This window comes from Clytia hemisphaerica, unplaced genomic scaffold (genome assembly GCF_902728285.1).
Source record: "Clytia hemisphaerica strain Z4C2 unplaced genomic scaffold, Clytia hemisphaerica genome assembly, whole genome shotgun sequence".
Lineage (NCBI taxonomy): Eukaryota > Metazoa > Cnidaria > Hydrozoa > Leptothecata > Clytiidae > Clytia > Clytia hemisphaerica.
The window spans coordinates 227,909-249,093 of NW_027103858.1; the positions used below are offsets into that span (position 1 = coordinate 227,909).

The 21,185-nt window shown below is 37.7% G+C and overlaps 2 protein-coding genes across 2 annotated transcripts; both read left to right on the forward strand.

Annotated features, from left to right (window-relative positions):
* The first annotated feature begins 1,318 nt into the window (after positions 1–1,318).
* LOC136808296 (uncharacterized) lies at positions 1,319–12,901 on the forward strand. The gene is made up of 7 exons (XM_067064833.1): positions 1,319–1,923; positions 2,811–2,928; positions 7,726–7,781; positions 9,973–10,082; positions 10,686–10,735; positions 10,998–11,054; positions 11,455–12,901. Exons 1-7 carry the CDS (start codon positions 1,396–1,398, stop codon positions 11,544–11,546), a joined length of 1,011 nt encoding a protein of 336 aa, XP_066920934.1. The 5' UTR covers positions 1,319–1,395; the 3' UTR covers positions 11,547–12,901.
* A 1,278-nt stretch (positions 12,902–14,179) lies between these two features.
* LOC136808297 (uncharacterized) lies at positions 14,180–20,742 on the forward strand. Its single transcript, XM_067064834.1, has 2 exons — positions 14,180–14,289; positions 14,416–20,742. The coding sequence occupies exon 2, from the start codon at positions 14,653–14,655 to the stop codon at positions 20,608–20,610; it is 5,958 nt and encodes a 1,985-aa protein (XP_066920935.1). The 5' UTR covers positions 14,180–14,289; positions 14,416–14,652; the 3' UTR covers positions 20,611–20,742.
* Positions 20,743–21,185: the final 443 nt, after the last annotated feature.

The following is a 21,185-nucleotide window of genomic DNA, read 5'->3' on the forward strand; positions in this document are numbered from 1 at the left end:
CTATTGCATGATGTGATGAACAAATAACCATTATTGATTTGCTCCGTCGTGTTGCGACCAATTTATTCTTCTTCCTCTCAGTCTGATGATCAGAGTGTGCAATCAGAGTGCGCAGACAGTCCACTATATACAAAGTTTTTTTAACATATTGGGTCATTCAAGATAATTTTCGTTACCCCCGTCAGACGACGTACATTTTAAATTTTTTTCTAGCCTCGGAAATAATTTTTTTCCTTTGGTTGAATTGCCTTTTCTTCTCTCGCCTTGGAAATTTTGAATTTTGATGTAAACATCTGTCCTAGTAAATCTCGTGTTGTCCGCCCCCTGTTATAGACAAATTCTGGAATGGCCCATTTTGATTTGAAGCCTACTTGGTGCGAAAGCAAATTTGCTTATTTCATAATTTGCTGTTTGCATTTGATAATCAAATTAAATGACTTTAGTGTTTTGGTAAAATTGTGGCCGAATTGCCATCCCATGTTTTGTCAGGTAGTCCCAAGTTAGAGCCGTTGACGGTAGGAATTTTAGTCTAATCTGTATGTAGCTACTGTTAAATGTTTGTATTTGGACTTTTAATCTCAACATGCATACGCTTAGTTATTAGTTACATGAAATACAGTATTTGATAAAAATAAAACAGGTTGAAATTGATCTACTATTAGGCTATTGTGTAGAGTCATTGCGTAATGATGTATTCACCTTTGAAGTCAAAATGGTATCGCGACTAGCTAAAGTCTTTTAGCTATGTCTGCTCATCTAGCCCTCCAAAAAACTATAACATTTGGCAAAATATTTCAAATAAAAAATTAAAAAAGTTAATGTCTTTGAAACTTCTTTCTAGGGTCCTTTGCAAAAGTTTATGCTCACAAAAAATTCTTGACAAAATAGAAAATCTAAACGTCTACAATTATGGGATGGAGACACCTTATTCAAATCATTTTTGACCAGGGGTTGTTTTTCATAGGGATTTTTTGCTGTCAGATTATAAGAGGCCCCCCCCAGCGGACCCTCAATTCACACAATCACGCAATTTTCTTTCGAAATTCACGCATTCACACAGATTTTCTTCCAGTTTCACGCAATAACCCAATCTTTCAGAAAATCAGAAAATTTTCGGGAAAAATCGGGAAACATTGGAAAATCGGAAACATTGCACACAATCAGTGGGAAAAAAGGGAAAATTCACGTATTCATGCACAAAATAGCCCAGATTCACGCATTCACGCAGTCAAAAAGTGGATTTTCATATTCACGCAAGTTTTTCAATTTTCACGCATTCACGCAACCGAAAATGCCCATTCACGCAAACCGCTGGGGGGGGGGGCTTATAATAATATTCTTTCTATCCTTTGCAATTTAGATCACATAAAATCAGGAGTGACCTGTTATCAAGTGATGTTTTTGATTTTTTTGCTATTTACAATTCTGCCAACACTGGATACAACTACATTAATTGAACGTGGTAATCAGAAAGACAATTATGTTACCCGCTTTAAAAGCACTGATGAAGCTTGTAGACATACCACATGTTACTCTTATGCAGCTGGATGTGCGATGTATGGTTCTCTACCAGATTGCTGCTTTTGTGTTTGTACAGCAGATTTCACATTTCTAAGCTATAGTGATGGATGTGTATCGCAAGGTTATATATACAGATCCTTCAACATTAAAGGATTCACAGCATGGCAAATTCAATTTGTCAATCATCATGGACCAAGAATACCAACTCTTTTCAACCTTCAATCATTCGAGCAATACATGTTCAATATATATAATATACATAATGAAGATAGTTGTAAAGCAGGACCTATCTATTTTGTGGATAATGAAGGAAACATGAAGTCTTATCATCAAAATTATTGTCAAGTTTTACTCAGAGTATTGACTGTTATCAGTAATGGCAAAGAAATGTTGTTGTTTAAGGTATGATCGAGATAATTTTCAAGTAGGCAATTTAGCCGTGTTATGATATAATAACGGTATGACCTGGGAGGGCACTCAAGGTAAATGACCTACCAGACTATGGCCCTTAAGGGTAGGTTTTTCATAGTTCAGCTAGTGCACTGTAAGGGTAGGAAATTACAAAACTGCACTGAACTGCACTGTAAGGGTAGGAAATTGTTTTAAAAGGCCAATTTTTTGGTAAAATTGGCACAAAATTGGTCAATTTTGGAGGAAAAATTCCACATTTTCTTGGAAAATTGTTAAAATTTTTCTCATTACGGGCGAGAAATTTTGAAAAAGTGCACTGTAAGGGTATGATTTTTCATGGAAATTCACTGCACTGTAAGGGTCCGATTTTAGAAGCCAAATTTTGGGCCGAACGTATGGTCGTTTTCAGATCGAGTGCCCCCCTCCCGGGCAGTATGAGTAATAATTCCCGAAAGTTTGAGATCTTTAATTATGCTGAGGCTGTCTGAGGGGATTGAGAAATTGTTTAACTTGAGATTTAGCATTGCCTTTTCAAAAAAAAAGTGCTAAAATTTTGTTGGGGATTTGGGTGTCATCTGTAAAATTAGGTCCCAATGGAAATTTGGAAAGGCCTTATCTGTGAAATATTTTTGGACAAAACTCAAAAAATGTCAAATACACTACTGTTAAATGTTTACTGAAATCAAAGATGCACAAATAATGTGTATTTCAAAGACCAATTTGGATGATTTGATAGTATTATATAAAAAGGCACAAAATTGTGAAAATATTGTCTCTCAGTAGTGCTATCCCCGAAATTAAGTTCCCTCGAAATCTTAAAATTAAAGTAACCCAACATACAGTAATGCATTTTTATTAAATTATTAATTTTACTTTAGTGGTCAGAAAAGTATCAATCAAGCTGGAGTAAATTAGCCGGACAGATGATGGTGTTTACTGTGACTTGCAACAAAAACACATATCCAGTATTCTTTCAAATATTTGGTAGCCAAACAGGTAAATTATTCATTCTTTTTATGTGACATTTTCCCCTGTCTTGTATTGGAATCCATAAAGAAAGTGCTTTTGATTGTTTTCATGAAATGAAGTTAAACACTCTCTCTGTAAAGTTAACAAGAAGCACGTTGGGTGTGAAGGCCCAGCAAAAGCGAAATTTTCGTTATTTTCGCGAATTTCGGAATTTCTAAAAATTCAAAAATTTTTTAACAAGATTTCAAATTTCCCCCAGGAAAGGGATGGCCAAAGGATTTCAAATTTTACTGCGTTGAGCAAAACAAAATGAAAAATAAGTCGACAAGGATAATTCTCCCTTTCTTCATTTCTTAGAATAGGGAAGTGAAAAAATAAACGAAACATAATGTAGTCAATGAAAAATGAATTGAATGTTGAAAGCTCGAAACTTTCTACCCGAAGGTAAACAATCAAATCCAAAATATCATCCAATTCAACTTCCATAAGGAACAACGTCAAAAAATGCAAAAATGGTGCCACATCGATTTATTGAGCTTCTTCATTGTAATGTCTTTGTTCATCTTCTCCCTCTTTCCTCAATCAAGGTCAATTCGACTTGAAAACAATTATGTGAGTTGAGTTTGAATAATCCAAGCCACCGACGACTGTTAAATACGACAGCTCCAGAAATGACCATTTCATTTAATGTGTAGCATCATGAAAAAAGTTCCAATCTTGTTCAAATTTACACATGAGCTGCATTTTAGTCTCCATTGCCATATTCCTTTAATAATCGGTATTTGAAATAATTCTGTGTCGAGTTTGAAAAATTAAACCACCAATTCGTTAAACGAGACAGATCTAGAAATAACCATTTTCATACGTAGCATCATGGAAAAGTTACAATCTTGTTCAAATTTACACATGAGCTGCATTTTAGTCTCCATTGCCATATTCCATTTAATCGGTATTTAATTTAATTTATAGAAGTGTATTTCTCAGGTCTATTGACCTCTATGAAACAATCTTACATCTTTACAATTTATAGATCTTATCTTTCCATTCGTTTGTCAATTCTAGTTTGAATTTCCCTACGGACGGTGCATTTACAACATTGGTTGCCAAACTGTTCCAAGTATCAATGCTTCTATAGTAAAGTGAATTCGTTTGGTATCCTCTAATGCCGTCTTCAGCGAAATTCCTCTTTAATTCGAGATTGTGCTTACGTTGAGGTCGATTTCGAAGAACGAGTTTCTGACATAGGGAAGATTTATCATAGACATTAAGATGTTTATATACTTCCACCATGTCCCCGATTTTACGCCGGATCTTGAGGCTGGGTAGGTTCATGACTTGTAAACGTTCTTCATATGAATGGTTTCTATAACCACCGACAAGTCTTGTGGCCCTACGTTGGACACTTTCAATTGCATCAGAGTGTTTGATCAGTCGTGGAGACCAAACAGCTTGCGCGTACTCAAGGTGAGGTCTCACAAATGCAATGAAAAGTGTGCGGAGCATCTCGGGAGAAAGGAAGTCGAAGCTTCTATTAATCAATCCAACGATCGAGTTAGCCTTCTTGATCTTGGTGTAGATGTGTTCTTCGAAATTCAATTCACTATCAATAATCACTCCAAGATCCTTCTCTTGATCAACATGTTCTAGGACAGAGCCAGCGATCTCGTAAGGATGTGCATGTTGAATGTTCCAGAATTTCCCTAGTGTCAGCACGTGGCACTTGTCAGGATGGAATTTCAACAACCAGTCACCAGACCACTTTTCCATTGCCTCGATATCGTGCTGAAGTCTAATTGCATCTTCAGCGTTATTTATTTCTTCAACAAGCTTTGTGTCATCGGCAAAGAGAAACATTTCTGAGTTGGTAACTTCAGCTAGATCATTGATGTAAATAACGAAAAGGAGTGGACCTAAGACACTTCCTTGTGGTACACCACTTTGCACCTGGCATTTCTTAGATAACTTTCCATTGACCTTCACATATTGGTAACGATCGGACAAAAATTCTTTCATCCAACCAAGTACCCTTCCTCTGATACCATACGCTTCGAGTTTTCTTAGTAATCTGCGATGTGGAACGGTGTCAAATGCCTTTGCGAAGTCGAAATAGATTACGTCAACAACCTTATCATTGGATATCGAGTCTGCACATTTGTCTAAGTAGTGAAGTAGTTGTGTCACTGTCGATCGTTTACCCATGAACCCATGTTGTTTGGTTGATAGCAATTTCTCATTCGTGAGGTGTTCCATTATTTGTTTCTTTAGGATTCTTTCCATTACTCTACACGCAACTGATGTTAAACTAACGGGCCTGTAATTTTCTGCAAGGTTCTTTTTTCCTTTCTTGTAGATCGGGGACACATGTGCAGTCTTCCAATCATCAGGTAGTTTACTTTCTACGAAGGACTTGGCCATGATAGTATGTAAAGGACCGGCTATGTAAAAGGCCAGCTTTTTCAGCATGACTGGGTGAATCTCATCAGGTCCTAGCGATTTATTAGGATTCAAATCTTTCAATTCCTTTTTGATCATGTCGATTGTTAGATCGAATGCTACATCTGTGTCTGTTCGTGATGGAAACTCAGGTAGTGATCCAGCAGGTTCATTCGTAAAAACACTGCAAAACTGATCCTGTAGGATGTCAGCTTTATCCTCATCAGTAAAACGAAGTGATGATTTATCATTTGGATCAAGGAGAAGAGGGGAAATTCCCGTTTTGGTCTTCATTGAGTTCCGGATATGCTTCCAAAACTTCTTAGGGCTTCTTTTTGCTTGACCACAAATTCGTTCTTCTAGTGTTCTTCTTTCTCGTCTGATCTTTCCTGTAACCTTGTTTCTCGCAGTAGCGTAAATAGCTCTATTTCTCTGTTCCGAAGTTGTACCTATTGATCTTATCCATTTGCGATGAAGGCGACGTTTTTCTTTTAAGCTTTGTTGAATATCTTGATCGATTGCAAAACTTCCCTTTTTTCCGTAGGCATGTTTCCCCTTCGTACGAGGAACGTACCGATTCCTAAGCTCGAATAATTTATCTCGCAACATCTTCCAGCAATCATTTACGTTTGCATTTTCTGCTTTTTGATGGAAACCTGTAACCCAGTCAGAGTTCTCAAGATGTCCTTTCATTGCTTCAAAATCTGCCTTATTGTAGTTATAGTTTTCAATAATGCATTCTGTTTCAAGGTAACATTCGAACGTAAATGATAGAACACTGTGATCACTTTTATGAAGTGGTGAAAGATAGGTTATGTTGCTAACCTGGCTTTCTTCATTTGTCAGAATCAGGTCAATAATTGATGGCGTATCGGTACCTCTAGCTCTTGTTGGTTCATCGACGTGTTGATAAAAGAAGGAGTCTCTTAAAGCTTCGAGAAATTGTTCGTCTTCCTTCGTGTCATCGTGAGGAGTTGACCAGTTTTCCCAATTGATATCTTTATAGTTGAAGTCACCGACGATACACTTATGACTGTATTTCTTATTCATTGCTATTTCCTTCAGAAGAAGATTAAGTGCTGTATTGTTTTTTGCTGATGTTAGCGTGTTGGTTGGACTTCGATACATACATCCAAAAAGCAAAGAATCCGCTCCTTTGAGTTTGATTTCCAGTAAGCACACCTCCTGAAATTCACTATTGGGTGTATTTGAAATAATTCTGTGTCGAGTTTGAAAAATCAAGCCACCAATTCGTTAAACGAGACAGATCTAGAAATAACCATTTTCACAAGACAAGTAGCATCATGTCATGGAAAAAGTTCCAATCTTGTTCTAATTTACACATGAACTCCATTTTAGTGTCCATCAACAAATTCCAGAATCAGTTTACTTGAAATGATTCTGTGTCGATCGAGTTTGAAAATCATGCCACATCCCCCATTGTGATTGTCACTGACCGTTGTTAACAGCGACATATTCATAAGTAACCTTCAAAACCTTGTGTAGCATCAAGAAATATTCAAATTTACACATGAGCTGCATTTCTGTTTATTCATTTTTATATTAGAAGCCATTATTTCTTAAAAATAAAGTCTTCTTGAAAACAAGAAACTAAAAATGAAAGTGATTTAAGGTAGAATTTTCACTCAGAAAGCTTTATGAAAACTATAAGATATGACAGAATGTTGAAAAAGTTTACAACGAAAAATCACTACATAGTTTCTTTGAATTGAAAGTCTCTTGACCACTAAAGCAAAGAAAATGTTTAAGAAAGTATGAATTAACAGATGAAATCAATCTCCTCGCTTCGACCGCCATCTTGTTTTGTTTTGAAAACGTTTGTTGTTTAAGGAGCGCGGAATCAGAAAATATATCTATTTTAGCCAGTATCCGACTTTTGCAAGCTTTTCCCTGTCCAGACGCAAAAAGTATGGTACTGGTATTATGCGCCGTTTCTCTACCAAAACGGACAGACAGAAGGAAACACGGACAAAAAAATAGTGACACTCTCTTTAAAGGCCCACTCGCTAGCGCTGGGCCAATTATAAACGGGAGCCTAATTGGGTGACCTTAGACCAGAGCTTCACTTCAAGAAAACTTGATCCTGAATATCCTAAAATATTGCAAAGAAAAAACAAACATGTGAAAAAAGGTGATAGATATTCAAGACAAGAGTAAGAAAATTTCTATAAGAAAAGAGATGATGTGGTTTCCCTGATTGACCCAAAAGCAAAAAGAATTTTCCTTTGCCGCACTACTTTGTACCAGAATGTATATCATGTTTATCGGTATCGCTTCGTAGTACGGCAACGATTTTTGAAATTAGCTGTAGATACTGGGTCTATGCACAGACAATTGACGCACGTGATGGTGTCTTCTTATTTTTGACAGATTCTCCAGCAGCCATTGATACAAGATCAGAGGAAAAAAAATCGAATTGTATGAAGGTGAACTATTTTTTTCCTGTTGAGTACTTTTTTACTTATTAGCATGATCAATAGACCCATAAATTACGTCACGAACATCATTTGCCTCGTATTCAAAAAATTTCCATGGTGATTATGTCCCTCGAGACATTAAATGATTTTATTATGAATAGGAAGTAGTTTTAATAATTTCAAAACGAGCCAGGTGAACTATTTTTTTTACTGTAGAGCACTTTTTTACTCATAGTGTCAGCCTGGGTTTAGGTCCCAGGCAAAAATTAGGTCCCCCCTGAATTTTAAGTCCCCCCAAAGATTTATGAATTTTTCGTTAGCCCTCAGGACTTTTGACCCTAGACACTTTCAAAAAATTGATCCAGTAAAAAATATTTTTCCAATGTAAATTGCGTTCAGTTCTAAGTTTAAGATAAATAATTTAGCACACTTTCTAAAAAAATATTGGGCCGCAGGCGAAAATTTTTCAGATTCATGAGTTTCAATTTGAGTAATTGAAGCCAACTATTAAGCTGAATTATTTTAGCCCCCACGTTAAGTGATAAGATTTTAGCTCCCCCCAAGTACATAGGTCCCCCCAAAAAAGTGGTGTACTTCCAGCCCCCTCCTCTTTTGGAAAGAATTTAGGGTGTAACCCCCCCCCAACCAGCAGGGGGGCTGACGCTATGTTACTTATTAACATGGTCAATCTAGGATCATAGGTTTTCGATGACTATATGATTCTGTATGATAGTATATTAGCAAGCGTCTGCCTTGCCTGAGACATAGGAAAGTGAGAATATTACTTATAAAGAGTTCTTTAAAAAGATGATAAATTTTGCCGTATTATAAATTATAGGCTGAAATCAGCCTCAGCCATTCGAATTTTTTTCTAAACTGAACCACAGCACAAAGCCTCAATCACTTCAGGAAAGTTCATCCCATTAAGGTTCAGTTGAAAGTCTGATGGGAAAACAAAACTTTCAGTTAAATTTCAACTCCCGGTTATTCAAAATAAACTCTTATCCCCCTTGGAGCTTCGAACAACCGGGAGTCTAATGTAGTTAGTTGTATTCAGCAAACGTAGCGAGTCTAATGCAAGCGTAAGCTGCAGCTAAATATGACCTGATTTACTTGTTTTGTTTGATAGCATCTTAATGTAATTAACTTATTAAAACTACTGACCTTTATATAACCCTGGACAAAGCTTCTCAATCCCGGCCAAGCAAAATCTTTGATCGGAGTTTTTTGAAAAGTGGTACCCTAATGATGGCAACATAGTATAAGAAAGCCGCGGCTGGAATGATAACATCTGAACTTCTGTTGTTCTATCTCTGTCGTATTTGATGACTATTTTTTGATCAAGAGATCAGTAATGTAGCATCTTTAATGGTAAATTTTATTAGTTTGTCGTTAATACTTACTTCTCAGTGTGTTTTAGACATTAATGATATGGCCTTGATAATACACTTGCATTATAAAATCATTGTAAAGGAAAGATCGACAATAAGAAATTTAAACAAGCACAAAATGGAAAAGAATTGAAAGAACTCAAAAATAAACAAAGTGCCTCGAATGCCTTCCCAATATTTCAGTGAAATCTTTTTAGAAATCAATGAAAAAGTACATCTAGATAATACTGTGAAAGTTTCAAGCCAGCACCTTCAAAAATTATCATTCAAACTGACAAGAAAGTTGTCATCTTGAATATAGTTCTTATAATTTCAATTTTGGCGAAAAACTATTTTTTCCTCAAAATACCCCTAAAATATGTCCAAATTAGTTCAAGTGTTCTATTGGGTACAGATTCAAAGATACCTAACAATAAAAAAAACTTTTTGTGAAGGAAAAGAAGAGTAAAATTTCAAAAACTATCTACCAATAATAAACTGAGCATCTTGATGTTCTTATAAAGCTCAGAGACAGAGATAGAACAGCAATTAACTGAGAAGACAATGTGGTACATATTCCAGCCGCGGTTTTCTTATACTATGGTGGCACTACTCAATAGCGGTGTAAATACATCGAGAGCGCTAGATCTACTTTCCCTCCAAAACTTTTGATGATGTAGCGCCGTTAGGCGTTAATTTTTAACAATGCAATGGCTTCTTTACGGGTACCAATTCAAAAAAAAACTTCGATCAAAGATGGAGGATATAGCTTGGTCCAGGGATATATAAAGATCAGTGATTAAAACTTACCCAATTTCTCTCAACGCCAGAAGCCTGTCGACAAGCAAAATATCATTGTTATCGTTCTTTGTGTGTTCGGTGCTGTTGGCTTGCTTATATTCATCGCTAAGTTGTATTGCTTTTTCAAGAAGAATAAAAAGTAAGCTTTACCAATATTTTTCTGTCTTAATAGCGCCCCGCAACGCATACGTCATAATTACTACTTTTCACTTTTTTGACGATTGTACGAGTTGCAATCCCACAATTCAAAGCGGCTCAATTAAAGATACGTGCAAGTTGTTATATTTCTTTTGCCAAATGATGCAAACCTACAAAAGAGATTAACGCAAAGGTTGATGGGATTGGAACTTGTACAAACACATCGAGAGTAATGATCGGGCTCTTCCAGAAAAAAATTTGGGGTGTCCGGGGGGTCAGCAGATGCTTGTCCGGGGGGTAAAACCTATTGTCCAAAAGTCACCCCGTTCGGGGGGTAAATCACTAAAAATTGTTATATCCTCCACCCCCCATGTACAATTTTTTTCTGGAAGAGCTCATTATGTCAAAAATAAAATCTATTTTTAGATTCAGTGCGGTGGGCTATTTAAAATATTTGCCAAATTAACGAGTTTAAACTTATTCCTTATGAGGGAAAACTCAATTTCAAATCTAATCTGTCTCCTTTATATTCACAATATGTTTTAAAACTGACTTTAAAATGAAAAAGATTTTTCAAATTTTTTTTTGCAATTTATTTCTAAAGGTTTCGAGAAAGTGTAACTTTACGACTTCAACGACAACCTAGAGCACCAGGTATCTATTATAAGCTTGAATCCTCTCTAATGAGAATTGGTTCAAATTACAGTTTTGAATCTAGAAAGTATTACACAAGGGCTTTAAGGGATTTGAAGTTTATGGCCTTGTTTCCAGTGTACCCAGCTTTTCGAGCTTTTCGATGTTCACTAATAGCGTCCAGCATTAACGTGAATAAAGTATGAGATACACGGGGAATCTGCACTTGATCCTTTTGAACCGTCATCTGCTTCAATCCCTACCATTTTTCTTTCATTTCTAGACAACGATTATGTTCAAGAATCAATGATAAGAAAGCCAACGCCAAACGAAACAAACGGTATGATTCAAGCCTTTTTATGTTAAGTTAGGTATTGGTGGACCGAATTCTGAAATAGAAATAGAACGGCATGATATTGTAATGAAAGCACAATTTAAAATCTACAAAACAGTCTGGTTGCAATTTAGCTCGGGGGCCACTTAAACTAATAAAAATTTAGATTGAAATCTCAATGGGGAATAAAAATTCTATTGTTCCAAGGTTAAAAAATCCAGTGGAGATGGTTTTGGAGCACAGATTCTAAACAATGAATTTCTCAGTGGGGCTGAAATTCTAGGGTACCTTTCGCACCGGGGACGAAATCTTTGCCTAATTTTCTAGTGGGGCTGGGGCCCCAGCGGGCCTGTGACACAGGGGTGTATGGATTTTATTTAATCTTTCCGTGTTTATTTTTGAACAGGTGATACGTCAGGTGATATGGTTATGGTTCAAGTGGTGTACGATGAAGAGGGTACTGCACCAAGAGTCGTCTTCAGTAACTCAAGAAGGTGATTCTTTCACGCAATATGCTATGATGACGTTCTATGGTCAAACGGTTGTTTATAAGCTGCATAAAGTGAGGACTTTCAATAGTACTTTCACTCTCCAAAAAAACATCTGTTTAGAAATAGACAAGACTCAAGAAGGTGACTTTTGTGATATGCGTTAAACAGTTGTTGATGAATTACCATTGGTCGTCGACCATGATATTGGACGTGTATGTGTTGACGAGCTGCATAAAGTAATGACTTTCAATAGTACTTTCACTCTCCAAAAAAATATCTGTTTAGAAATAGACAAGACTCAAGAAGGTGACTTTTGTGATATGCGTTAAACAGTTGTTGATGAATTACCATTGGTCGTCGACCATGATATTGGACGTGTATGTGTTGACGAGATGCTTAAAGAAAGGACTTTAATAAGTACTTTCGCTCTCCAAAAAAATATCTGTTTAGAAATAGACAAGACTCAAGAAGGTGACTTTTGTGATATGCGTTAAACAGTTGTTGATGAATTACCTTTGGTCGTCGACCATGATATTGGACGTGTATGTGTTGACGAGATGCATAAAGGAAGGACTTTAATAAGTACTTTCGCTCTCCAAATAAATATCTGTTTAGAAATTGACAAGACTCAAGAAGGTGACTTTTGTGATATGCGTTAAACAGTTGTTGATGAATTACCTTTGGTCGTCGACCATGATATTGGACGTGTATGTGTTGACGAGATGCTTAAAGAAAGGACTTTAATAAGTACTTTCACTCTCCAAATATATATCTGTTTAGCAATAGACAATAGACTTCAAATCAACCGAAGATCGTGAAGACGCCAAGAAAATTAATTCGTTTATCTGTTTGCTTTTGACATTTCTTGGGATTTTCCCTAATTAAAAGTGATGTTGAATGCAAAACGGAAAATAACAAAGTCTTTCAAATGACTATAGCTACACCAAAGTAGAAGGGATTCGTGAAAAGGTCTAAGAAACCTCAGGGAAAAGTCTAACGATTCTACGAGATATTCTAATTTCGAATTTTATGACGTTCTCAATAATGCCGTCACATCCTATTTTCTCCCTAATTTCTCAAAAGAAGCTAAAGCATGAAAACAAAACTGTCCGTTGAAACACTAATATACTCCAGTGAATTGGGTCCAAACGAGTGTTTGGGGTACAGGGTGTCCCGAAAAAAGTACTTTATCAGACCACTTCTACAGGGTGTCCCTAATTAAAGTATCGAGTTTGAACATGCGATTGAATAGAAAGTTTTATGTGCGTGTTCACAAAATTGTATTTTAAGCTTTCCCTCTTTTTTCTTTGTCATTACGATTAATTTATACGTTGTAACTACCTTTTGTAATAAGCCTGTGTGATGGAGAACGTTCTTATATTTTAGCGATAACACACACAAACTTTTCTACTCAATCGCATGTTCAAACTCGATACTTTAATTAGGGACACCCTGTATGAGTAGTAAAAAATGTTTCTTTTTAAATACAACGGCAATTAACATCATTTACAATTCACAATAATGCAATAACCGATAGTCCAAAAATGTTTCTATGAATATTTTTAGTCAAACAATCAAGTAATTAAAAACAGTGCTATTTAGATTTCGTGATATACCGGCACATTTTTTTTTTTACTTATGGAAGTGGCCTGACACAGGACTTTTTTTCGGGGCACCCTGCTTCACATAAATGACGCTTGTTCTTTAGATGAAGGATTCATTGTATATATTTTATTGCATTATCTTCAGTTCTTCTTATTGATATTATGTAAATATTTTTAAAGACATTTAATTTTTTCCATACATCTTTTGTAAAATACAACAACATTTATATAATTTAAATACTATACAGCATACGTACGAATAGAAAACAAAGAAATTCGTACAAATGTTCATACACAATTTAATTAAAACCAGATTTTTTTGTCCACTTTTTATAATCCTCTCAATTCATACAATTCAACTCCCACATTATTGTATTTCTGATAAATTTTATTCAAATTATGGCGTTTTATATGAAAAATTTTTGGGCCAATTTTGTAAAGTTTACTGCAATTTTAAGCTTATAAGGTGATATACACCCCCTTCTTACAGACCCGGTAGGATTTTTTCAGCCAGTGGAGATAAAAATAGCGGACTCAAACTCGATAGGCATGGGAATTATTGATATTCCCATATTTCTTATGACTGGGGATATCAATTCTTTAGTGTTCAAGTCAGAAAATTCAGCGGAGATGGGAAAAATATAAAATATTTTGCAGTGAGGATGGGTTCATTTGATTATTTACAATAGGGGCGAAAATTGGAGGATAATTTTCCGAACGGGGATGATATGTTGGCCAATTTTTTCAGTGGGTCTGTGAGAAGGGGGTGTCGATTAGGCTGCTGGCATCCACTAACGCATTCGTGCTCCTTATAGATATATAAGATATTGTTTTGGCTAATTAATGATGTTGCGTTGGGTAATTAGCATTTTAGTGTTATGTGTTGTGCGTATCGTCATGTGTATTGTATCGTGCGTCTTTTGTCTATTTTTAATTAGTTTTTTACTGTATAGGTTTTTTCCATCGCCTTTTTTTGCACTTCACTTGAGAAACTTGTTGAGATGAGACGTGTCAGAGAAAATCGTTCTCGAATTTATTAACACAGAAATGTTTTGAGTTTCGTTCGAACTTTGAGATATTCTTTGGGATTTTTGCATATCGTGCATTTGTTTTGGCATTCAATCGTGAATATATGTGACGAAATTTGTAAGTATAGTTTTGTATTGTACATTTGTATATTTTTGATCTATCGAGATTTATCGAGATTTATCTTAGCTTAAGCTTTCGAGTTTGTATATAGTTCTAAATTAGTTTGTGTTTTTCCTTTTCTAGCTTAAAATATATGTGTCAACCGCATTTATTTCAAAGACTTCGTCTTCGCCAAAACAAACTTTTAAGAAATTTCGCTTATCGTATCCTACCGTGATTTATCGAATCCTTAGTCGTGATTTATCGAATCCTTAGTCGTGATTTACCGAATCCTTAGTCGTGATTTATCGAATCCTCAGTCGTAATTTACCGAATCCTACGTAGACACGTGATTTATCGAATCCTAGTCGTGATCCAAGTATGGATCTCTCGTTTAACCGTCAACAACAGCTCTCGTTCATCAACAAGTATCTCAGTCGATTAGATCATCTTATAAGTGTCCAGGCTACACGTGAAGAAATCCTTAAGACCGGAAGACAGTTGAGTGACACATTTAGAAAGTTTGCAGCCCAGGAGGAGCTCTTGATTGAGGCAGGGGCTACTGATGGCAAGTTACTTGAAGAGTATCAAGAAAGGGTTGAAAATAGACTAGATGGAATGGCCACACATATTACTCAAAGGAATTGGGCCAACAAACGAGAAACTTTATCATTACCAGATCTACCAGACACCCAATTTGTACTTCCAGTCGCACTTTCAGCCCCACCATCCTTGAGTCGCTTCGTAACAGCCCCGTCTTTCATCGACACAATTGATCCAAGTCCTGAATTCCACCAGACACCTCCGATTCCATCACACCTAGAAACACCTCTACTGCCTCAAGAGACATCTGCCAAACCTTTTTCTACTGCTTCACAACTTGAAACGAAACCACGCCCATCTCAGCTTTTCCCTCAATATGAAACCTTATTTCGAGACATCCCTCTGGCATCATCACAACATAGCAGCCAAAGTTCAGTCAGTTCATCAGGAAAGACTTCGTCAACAAAGTCAGACAAGCTGAGAGATGTTACCATGAAGAAGGCCAGTGAGATCGCCAAACTAAAACATCAGTTTTTAGAAGACAAATTTAAACTCGATCTTCAAATAATCAAGTCGAACGCCAAACTCGAGAGAGACCAGATAGAGAACGAAGAGGAGGATAGGAAGTCAGTCATTTCTCACCACTTTCCCATCAACCACAATCAATCAAAGGAACTTCACACTCGTTATGCTTCATCTCGTGCATCTTCAGTTTCATCCTTTCGCCACTTACTCTTACCCAAGAAACGCTCTCCTGAAACCAAGATTCATCACACAGCCACTGCCAAAAGTTGTCATCAGAAGCAACCAGACAGTCAGCCATTGGAACAACCATCCATCAAAGCTACAAATAGTCAGCCATTGTCTCATCAACAACCATCGACACAGTTAAAGGCAAGTCACAGACAGGTCGAGCCTTGTGATGCATTTATTGATGAATTGATTGAATATAAAGAGACTGAGATTCCAGTAGACAATACGTTGGCATCTAGGGTGATCCAAGTAGAGTGCGAGTCAAGACACCTGCCACCTATTGAGTTGAAACGATTTGATGGTAGTTCGTTGCAATGGCCAGAATTCATACAGAATTTCAAGTCCAGGATTCATTTGAAAAGTAGTTTTAATGACACTATTAGAATGGAAAGACTACTTAGTGTACTGGACGGACCAGCAAGATCTTCTATTGAATCGATCGGAACCAATTCTATCTTCTACGCGACAGCACTGAAGGCCTTAAAACGTGATTATGGCAACCCTTACGTCATCGCTCATCTCAAGCTGAAAGAAATGTTTGACAGACCTCAAATCACCATAACCGACCATGAAGGATTGAGAAACTTCTACCAACAGTTGAAGACAGCAATGGCATGGTTCGAATCCATTGGCAACAGTAGCTACAACAATCCAGAAACCGTCGCCAAAGCAGTATCTATCATTCCAATACAACACAAGTTCCGATTCTTTAATAGATATGGTAACGATCAACCCAAATTGACTGACCTCTACGTATTTGTCAACTGGCTCGAATGTATCGTCAAAGAGTTGTTCAATCCCATTGCCATGATCATCAGTGATGAAAAAACGTCGAAGTCACCGAAAGACAAAGAAAGTAGAAACCCAAAATTTCGAAACAATTTCGTCGGTAGGCAATTCAAATGCTGGCTGTGCTCCAAAGACCACAAAATATCAAAATGTCCAAAGATCCTCAATGCATCTACAGACGATCGACAGAAAATCGTGAGAGAAAAAGGACTTTGTTTCAACTGTCTCTCTAACAATCATCTCATTAAAGAGTGTCCATCCAAATTTACATGTACCAAGGACGGATGTGGTAAAAAACATCACACTTTGCTTCACAGAGATACAGCCACTACCACTGATACTCCTGGATCAGCAAAAAGTATGCAATGTTCTACTACCAACCAGACCTTCCTTCAAATTGTCCCTGTCGTATTATCAAATGGTAAATACAGCATCAAAACCAATGCAGTCCTCGACTCTGGATCTGATAGTACCTTGATTCGTGCTGATACCGCCGAGGCTCTACACCTATCCGGTAAGAAAGAAACTCTTCGAATGTCGAACGTATTATCAAAGGAGACAAGTCTGCAATCAAAGAGAGTCTGCTTCAATCTTGAATCACACGACAACAAAACCAAAGAGAAACTCGACAACGTTTGGGTAATTGAGAACCTTGACGTACCAGTAAATAGGTACGACATCAATAAAGTGAAAACAGAATTTCAACACCTGAAAGACATTACATTTCCAACACCTCATGATTCAGACGTCACAATCCTCATTGGCGCTGACTTATCATATCTTCTCGTGCAAGAACAATCAGTCACTGGTACAAGAAATCAACCATCGGCAGTCAAGACAAAGCTCGGCTGGATGTTGTTCGGTGGAAAAGCTTTCACTTCGCTAATCGTCACCAGCAATTTTTTGAAGAGATCGAAAGACGAGATTTCCGACAAAATCGAACGTTTTTGGCAGATGGAATCTTACGGTACTCTACCAGACTGGCACAAGAGCAATCTTGCACCTATCGACCAGCGAGCCCTCGAGAAGCTGGAACAGACATCCAAAATCATCGACAATCGTATGGAAGTTGATCTACTTTGGAAAGAAGACCATCCAAAAATGCCTTTCAATAGAGATTACGCAATGCAGAGACTCAACTCGTTAGAAAAAAGGCTTGCCAAGGACACAACACTTGCTCGTATGTACGACACTGCTATTCGAGAATTCATCGATCTTGGTCATGCTCGTATTCTAACCGATTCTGAAGTCAAATCTCGATCTGACGTTACCAATTACATACCACATCATGGAGTGACACATCCCAACAAACCTGGAAAAGTTCGTGTCGTATTCGATGCTGCTGCAAAATTCAAAGGGACATCTCTGAATGACAAACTTCTTGCTGGACCAGACCTGCTGAACAGCTTAGTGGCCGTGCTGCATCGTTTTCGAGCTGGTCGCTTTGCAGCATCAGCAGATATTGAGAAAATGTTCAACCAAGTCAAGGTATCACCGAAAGACAGTGACACCTTGAGATTCCTCTATCGCTTTGATCCTGGTGGGGAGGTTAAAGATTGTATATTGTTGTTTCACGTGTTCGGAAAGAAAGATTCACCCTGTATCGCAAATTTCGCTCTCAGGTCGTGTGCTGAGGAGACAGACATCGAAAGCATCCGTGATGAAATCCTCCGTAATTTCTACGTTGACGATTACCTTGGTTCGTTCTACACCATTGAACAACTCATCTCAGAAGCCACACAACTCAACTGTGTTTTATCAACACGTGGTTTCAACCTTACGAAATGGTCATCAAACGAGATTGAACTGATAAGACATCTGCCAGCCGAAAAGATATCTCCTAAAATTATCGACATCAACAAGCAAGTTCCTCGACAGAAAACACTTGGTCTCCTCTGGGATCCGAATCAAGACTCATTTATCTTCACCGTGAACCTGATTGATTGTGAGCCAACAAAGAGACGAATCCTCTCCCAAATTGGAACCATCTTCGATCCACTTGGATTTCTCACACCAGTCGTCCTAGAATCAAAGCTTATCATCCAACAGCTTTGGAAACGTAAATTCGATTGGGATGAGCCATTACCACTCGACTTGAAAAAGAGATGGTTTGACTGGAAAGCCAAGATCAAACAGCTTGATGGTGTTACAGTGCCAAGATGGTGTGGTTATCAGCCAGAAGTTCATAACGCACCAGAATTACATGTATTCGTTGACGGTTCTGATGACGCTTATGGTGCAGTAGCCTACTTACGTTTCGTAACTCCAGAGTCAGTTCAGTGTTCATTGGTTATGTCGAAATCAAGACTTGCTCCACTCAAAAAGACCAAAACGGAATCAACTACTACGCCAGCATTGGAGTTACAAGGTGCAGTTATTGGAAGTCGCATGAAAACAACCATTCTGAAAGAAACCAAGTTCGAGATCGTATCAACAACATTCTGGGCAGACTCTGAATGCACTCTTAAATGCATCAAGAACGAATCAACAACCTTCTCCAAGTACGTGATGAACAGATTGGATGAAGTTAGAACCAACAGCGACCTTAAAGATTGGCAGTTCATCTCTGGAGACGACAATCCAGCAGATGACTGCACGAGGTACGTATCACCATTTAAACTTACCTCTGCTGGACATCGCTGGTTCAATGGACCTCCAATTCTTCATGAAAAAGGAGACATTAGAGCCAACGATGTTCTGGCCCTTCTGTCTTCTACTGTTTCAGCTACGTCGAATGACATCATCACAAACAAGATGACAACAACCAATGAAGTCACAACCAACGACAAGACGAACGAAAGAAGCAACATTATCAAGTGGGATCACTATTCATCTTGGTCGAAGCTCAAACGTCAGGTCGCATGGCTGTTGAAGATCAAACGCAATTTTCGAAAATCAAAGACGCAACCAATCAATTGGAAGATTCTTACATCAAACGAATTAGAAGAAGCTGAGAAGGTCATCATCCAAATCGCACAAAGAGAATCATTCACAGACGAAACAACTGCTATGAAGAGCAAAAAACTTCTTCAACTCAAACCGTTCGTAGATGATGATGGCATCCTTCGTGTTGGTGGTCGTATCAAGCATGCAAAAGTCGACTACACTCGTAAACATCAAATCGTCATCTGCAGCAAACATCCCATCGCGAGAATCCTTACACTGCATTTCCACGAATCAAACTTCCACTGTGGACGTGAAGCAACACTTGCAATCCTTCGAAATCAATTTTGGTTGATATCAGGCAAAAACTTTGTAAGAACTATAATTAGAAACTGCAGTGCGTGTAAGATCATCCGAGCGACGACAAAATTCCCAATGATGAGCGATATTCCAAAAGAACGTCTGGCAACGAACGAACATCCATTTACGTATTGTGGTGTCGACTACTTTGGCCCGATGATCATCAAACTCAATCGCTACGCTACACGTTCGAACGCAGCAACCGCCAAGCGATGGGTATCCCTAATGACATGCCTGACGACAAGGGCTGTCCACCTTGAGCTTGTACACGATCTAACCACTGATTGCTTCCTCCTAGCTTTTCGACGTTTCATAGCTAGAAGAGGCAAACCAAAGAAGATGATCAGCGATAATGGTACGAATTTCGTTGGAGCGATCAACGTTTTGAATGATCACAAGCTTTTGAATTCCCTCTCGAATTGGTCGATCGAATGGAAATTATTACCACCTGCTTCTCCATGGATGGGAGGCATATACGAATCCATGGTTAAAATTGCCAAAAAGTGTTTGAAAACGGTTATTACTGAGAAATTGTTTGACGAAGAATGCTTAAGAACATTCCTTGTGGAGGTCGAATCTTTCATGAACAGTCGCCCACTCACCTCAACAACTGATGACCCAGATGATATTGACGTCATCACACCAAGTCATTTTTTAACCGGTCAGGTATCCGTTCCTGAAGAGATTGTACCGGAATATGAGTTAAGAGTTAGAAAAAAGTGGCGAAAAGTGCAGGCTGCAACCTCGAAATTTTGGCAGCTTTGGTTGAGTAATTATCTACCTCAACTTACGAAACGTCTCAAGTGGTTCGAAAACACCCGCACGTTACGCGTAAATGACGTCGTTGTTTATATTGATAATACGGTCGAGAGACAGAAATGGCCGATTGGAAGAATAATGAAAACATTTCCAGGAAACGATGGTATCGTGAGAAAAGTAATTTTAAAAACAAAAAACGGCGTCCACACACGCCCGGCGGCTAAATGTTACTTATTGGAAGGTGCCGATTAAGAATGGTCCCAAATTCTGCCGGGGAGTGTTTTGGCTAATTAATGATGTTGCGTTGGGTAATTAGCATTTTAGTGTTATGTGTTGTGCGTATCGTCATGTGTATTGTATCGTGCGTCTTTTGTCTATTTTTAATTAGTTTTACTGTATAGGTTTTTTCCATCGCCTTTTTTTGCACTTCACTTGAGAAACTTGTTGAGATGAGACGTGTCAGAGAAAATCGTTCTCGAATTTATTAACACAGAAATGTTTTGAGTTTCGTTCGAACTTTGAGATATTCTTTGGGATTTTTGCATATCGTGCATTTGTTTTGGCATTCAATCGTGAATATATGTGACGAAATTTGTAAGTATAGTTTTGTATTGTACATTTGTATATTTTTGATCTATCGAGATTTATCGAGATTTATCTTAGCTTAAGCTTTCGAGTTTGTATATAGTTCTAAATTAGTTTGTGTTTTTCCTTTTCTAGCTTAAAATATATGTGTCAACCGCATTTATTTCAAAGACTTCGTCTTCGCCAAAACAGATATATACTACCTGGGTTTTTGTAGAGGTCTGCAATTCAGACTAGAAGGG

What these genes read in the sequence shown, in the direction of transcription:
- LOC136808296 (XM_067064833.1), top strand. Translation starts at nt 1,396, where the DNA reads ATGTTTTTGATTTTTTTGCTATTTACAATTCTGCCAACACTGGATACA. An exon ending in AAAAATCGAATTGTATGAAG is followed by an intron (nt 7,782 to 9,972) that starts GTGAACTATTTT and finishes TCTCAACGCCAG; the next exon opens with AAGCCTGTCGACAAGCAAAA. An exon ending in ACGACAACCTAGAGCACCAG is followed by an intron (nt 10,736 to 10,997) that starts GTATCTATTATA and finishes TTTCATTTCTAG; the next exon opens with ACAACGATTATGTTCAAGAA.
- LOC136808297 (XM_067064834.1), top strand. Translation starts at nt 14,653, where the DNA reads ATGGATCTCTCGTTTAACCGTCAACAACAGCTCTCGTTCATCAACAAG.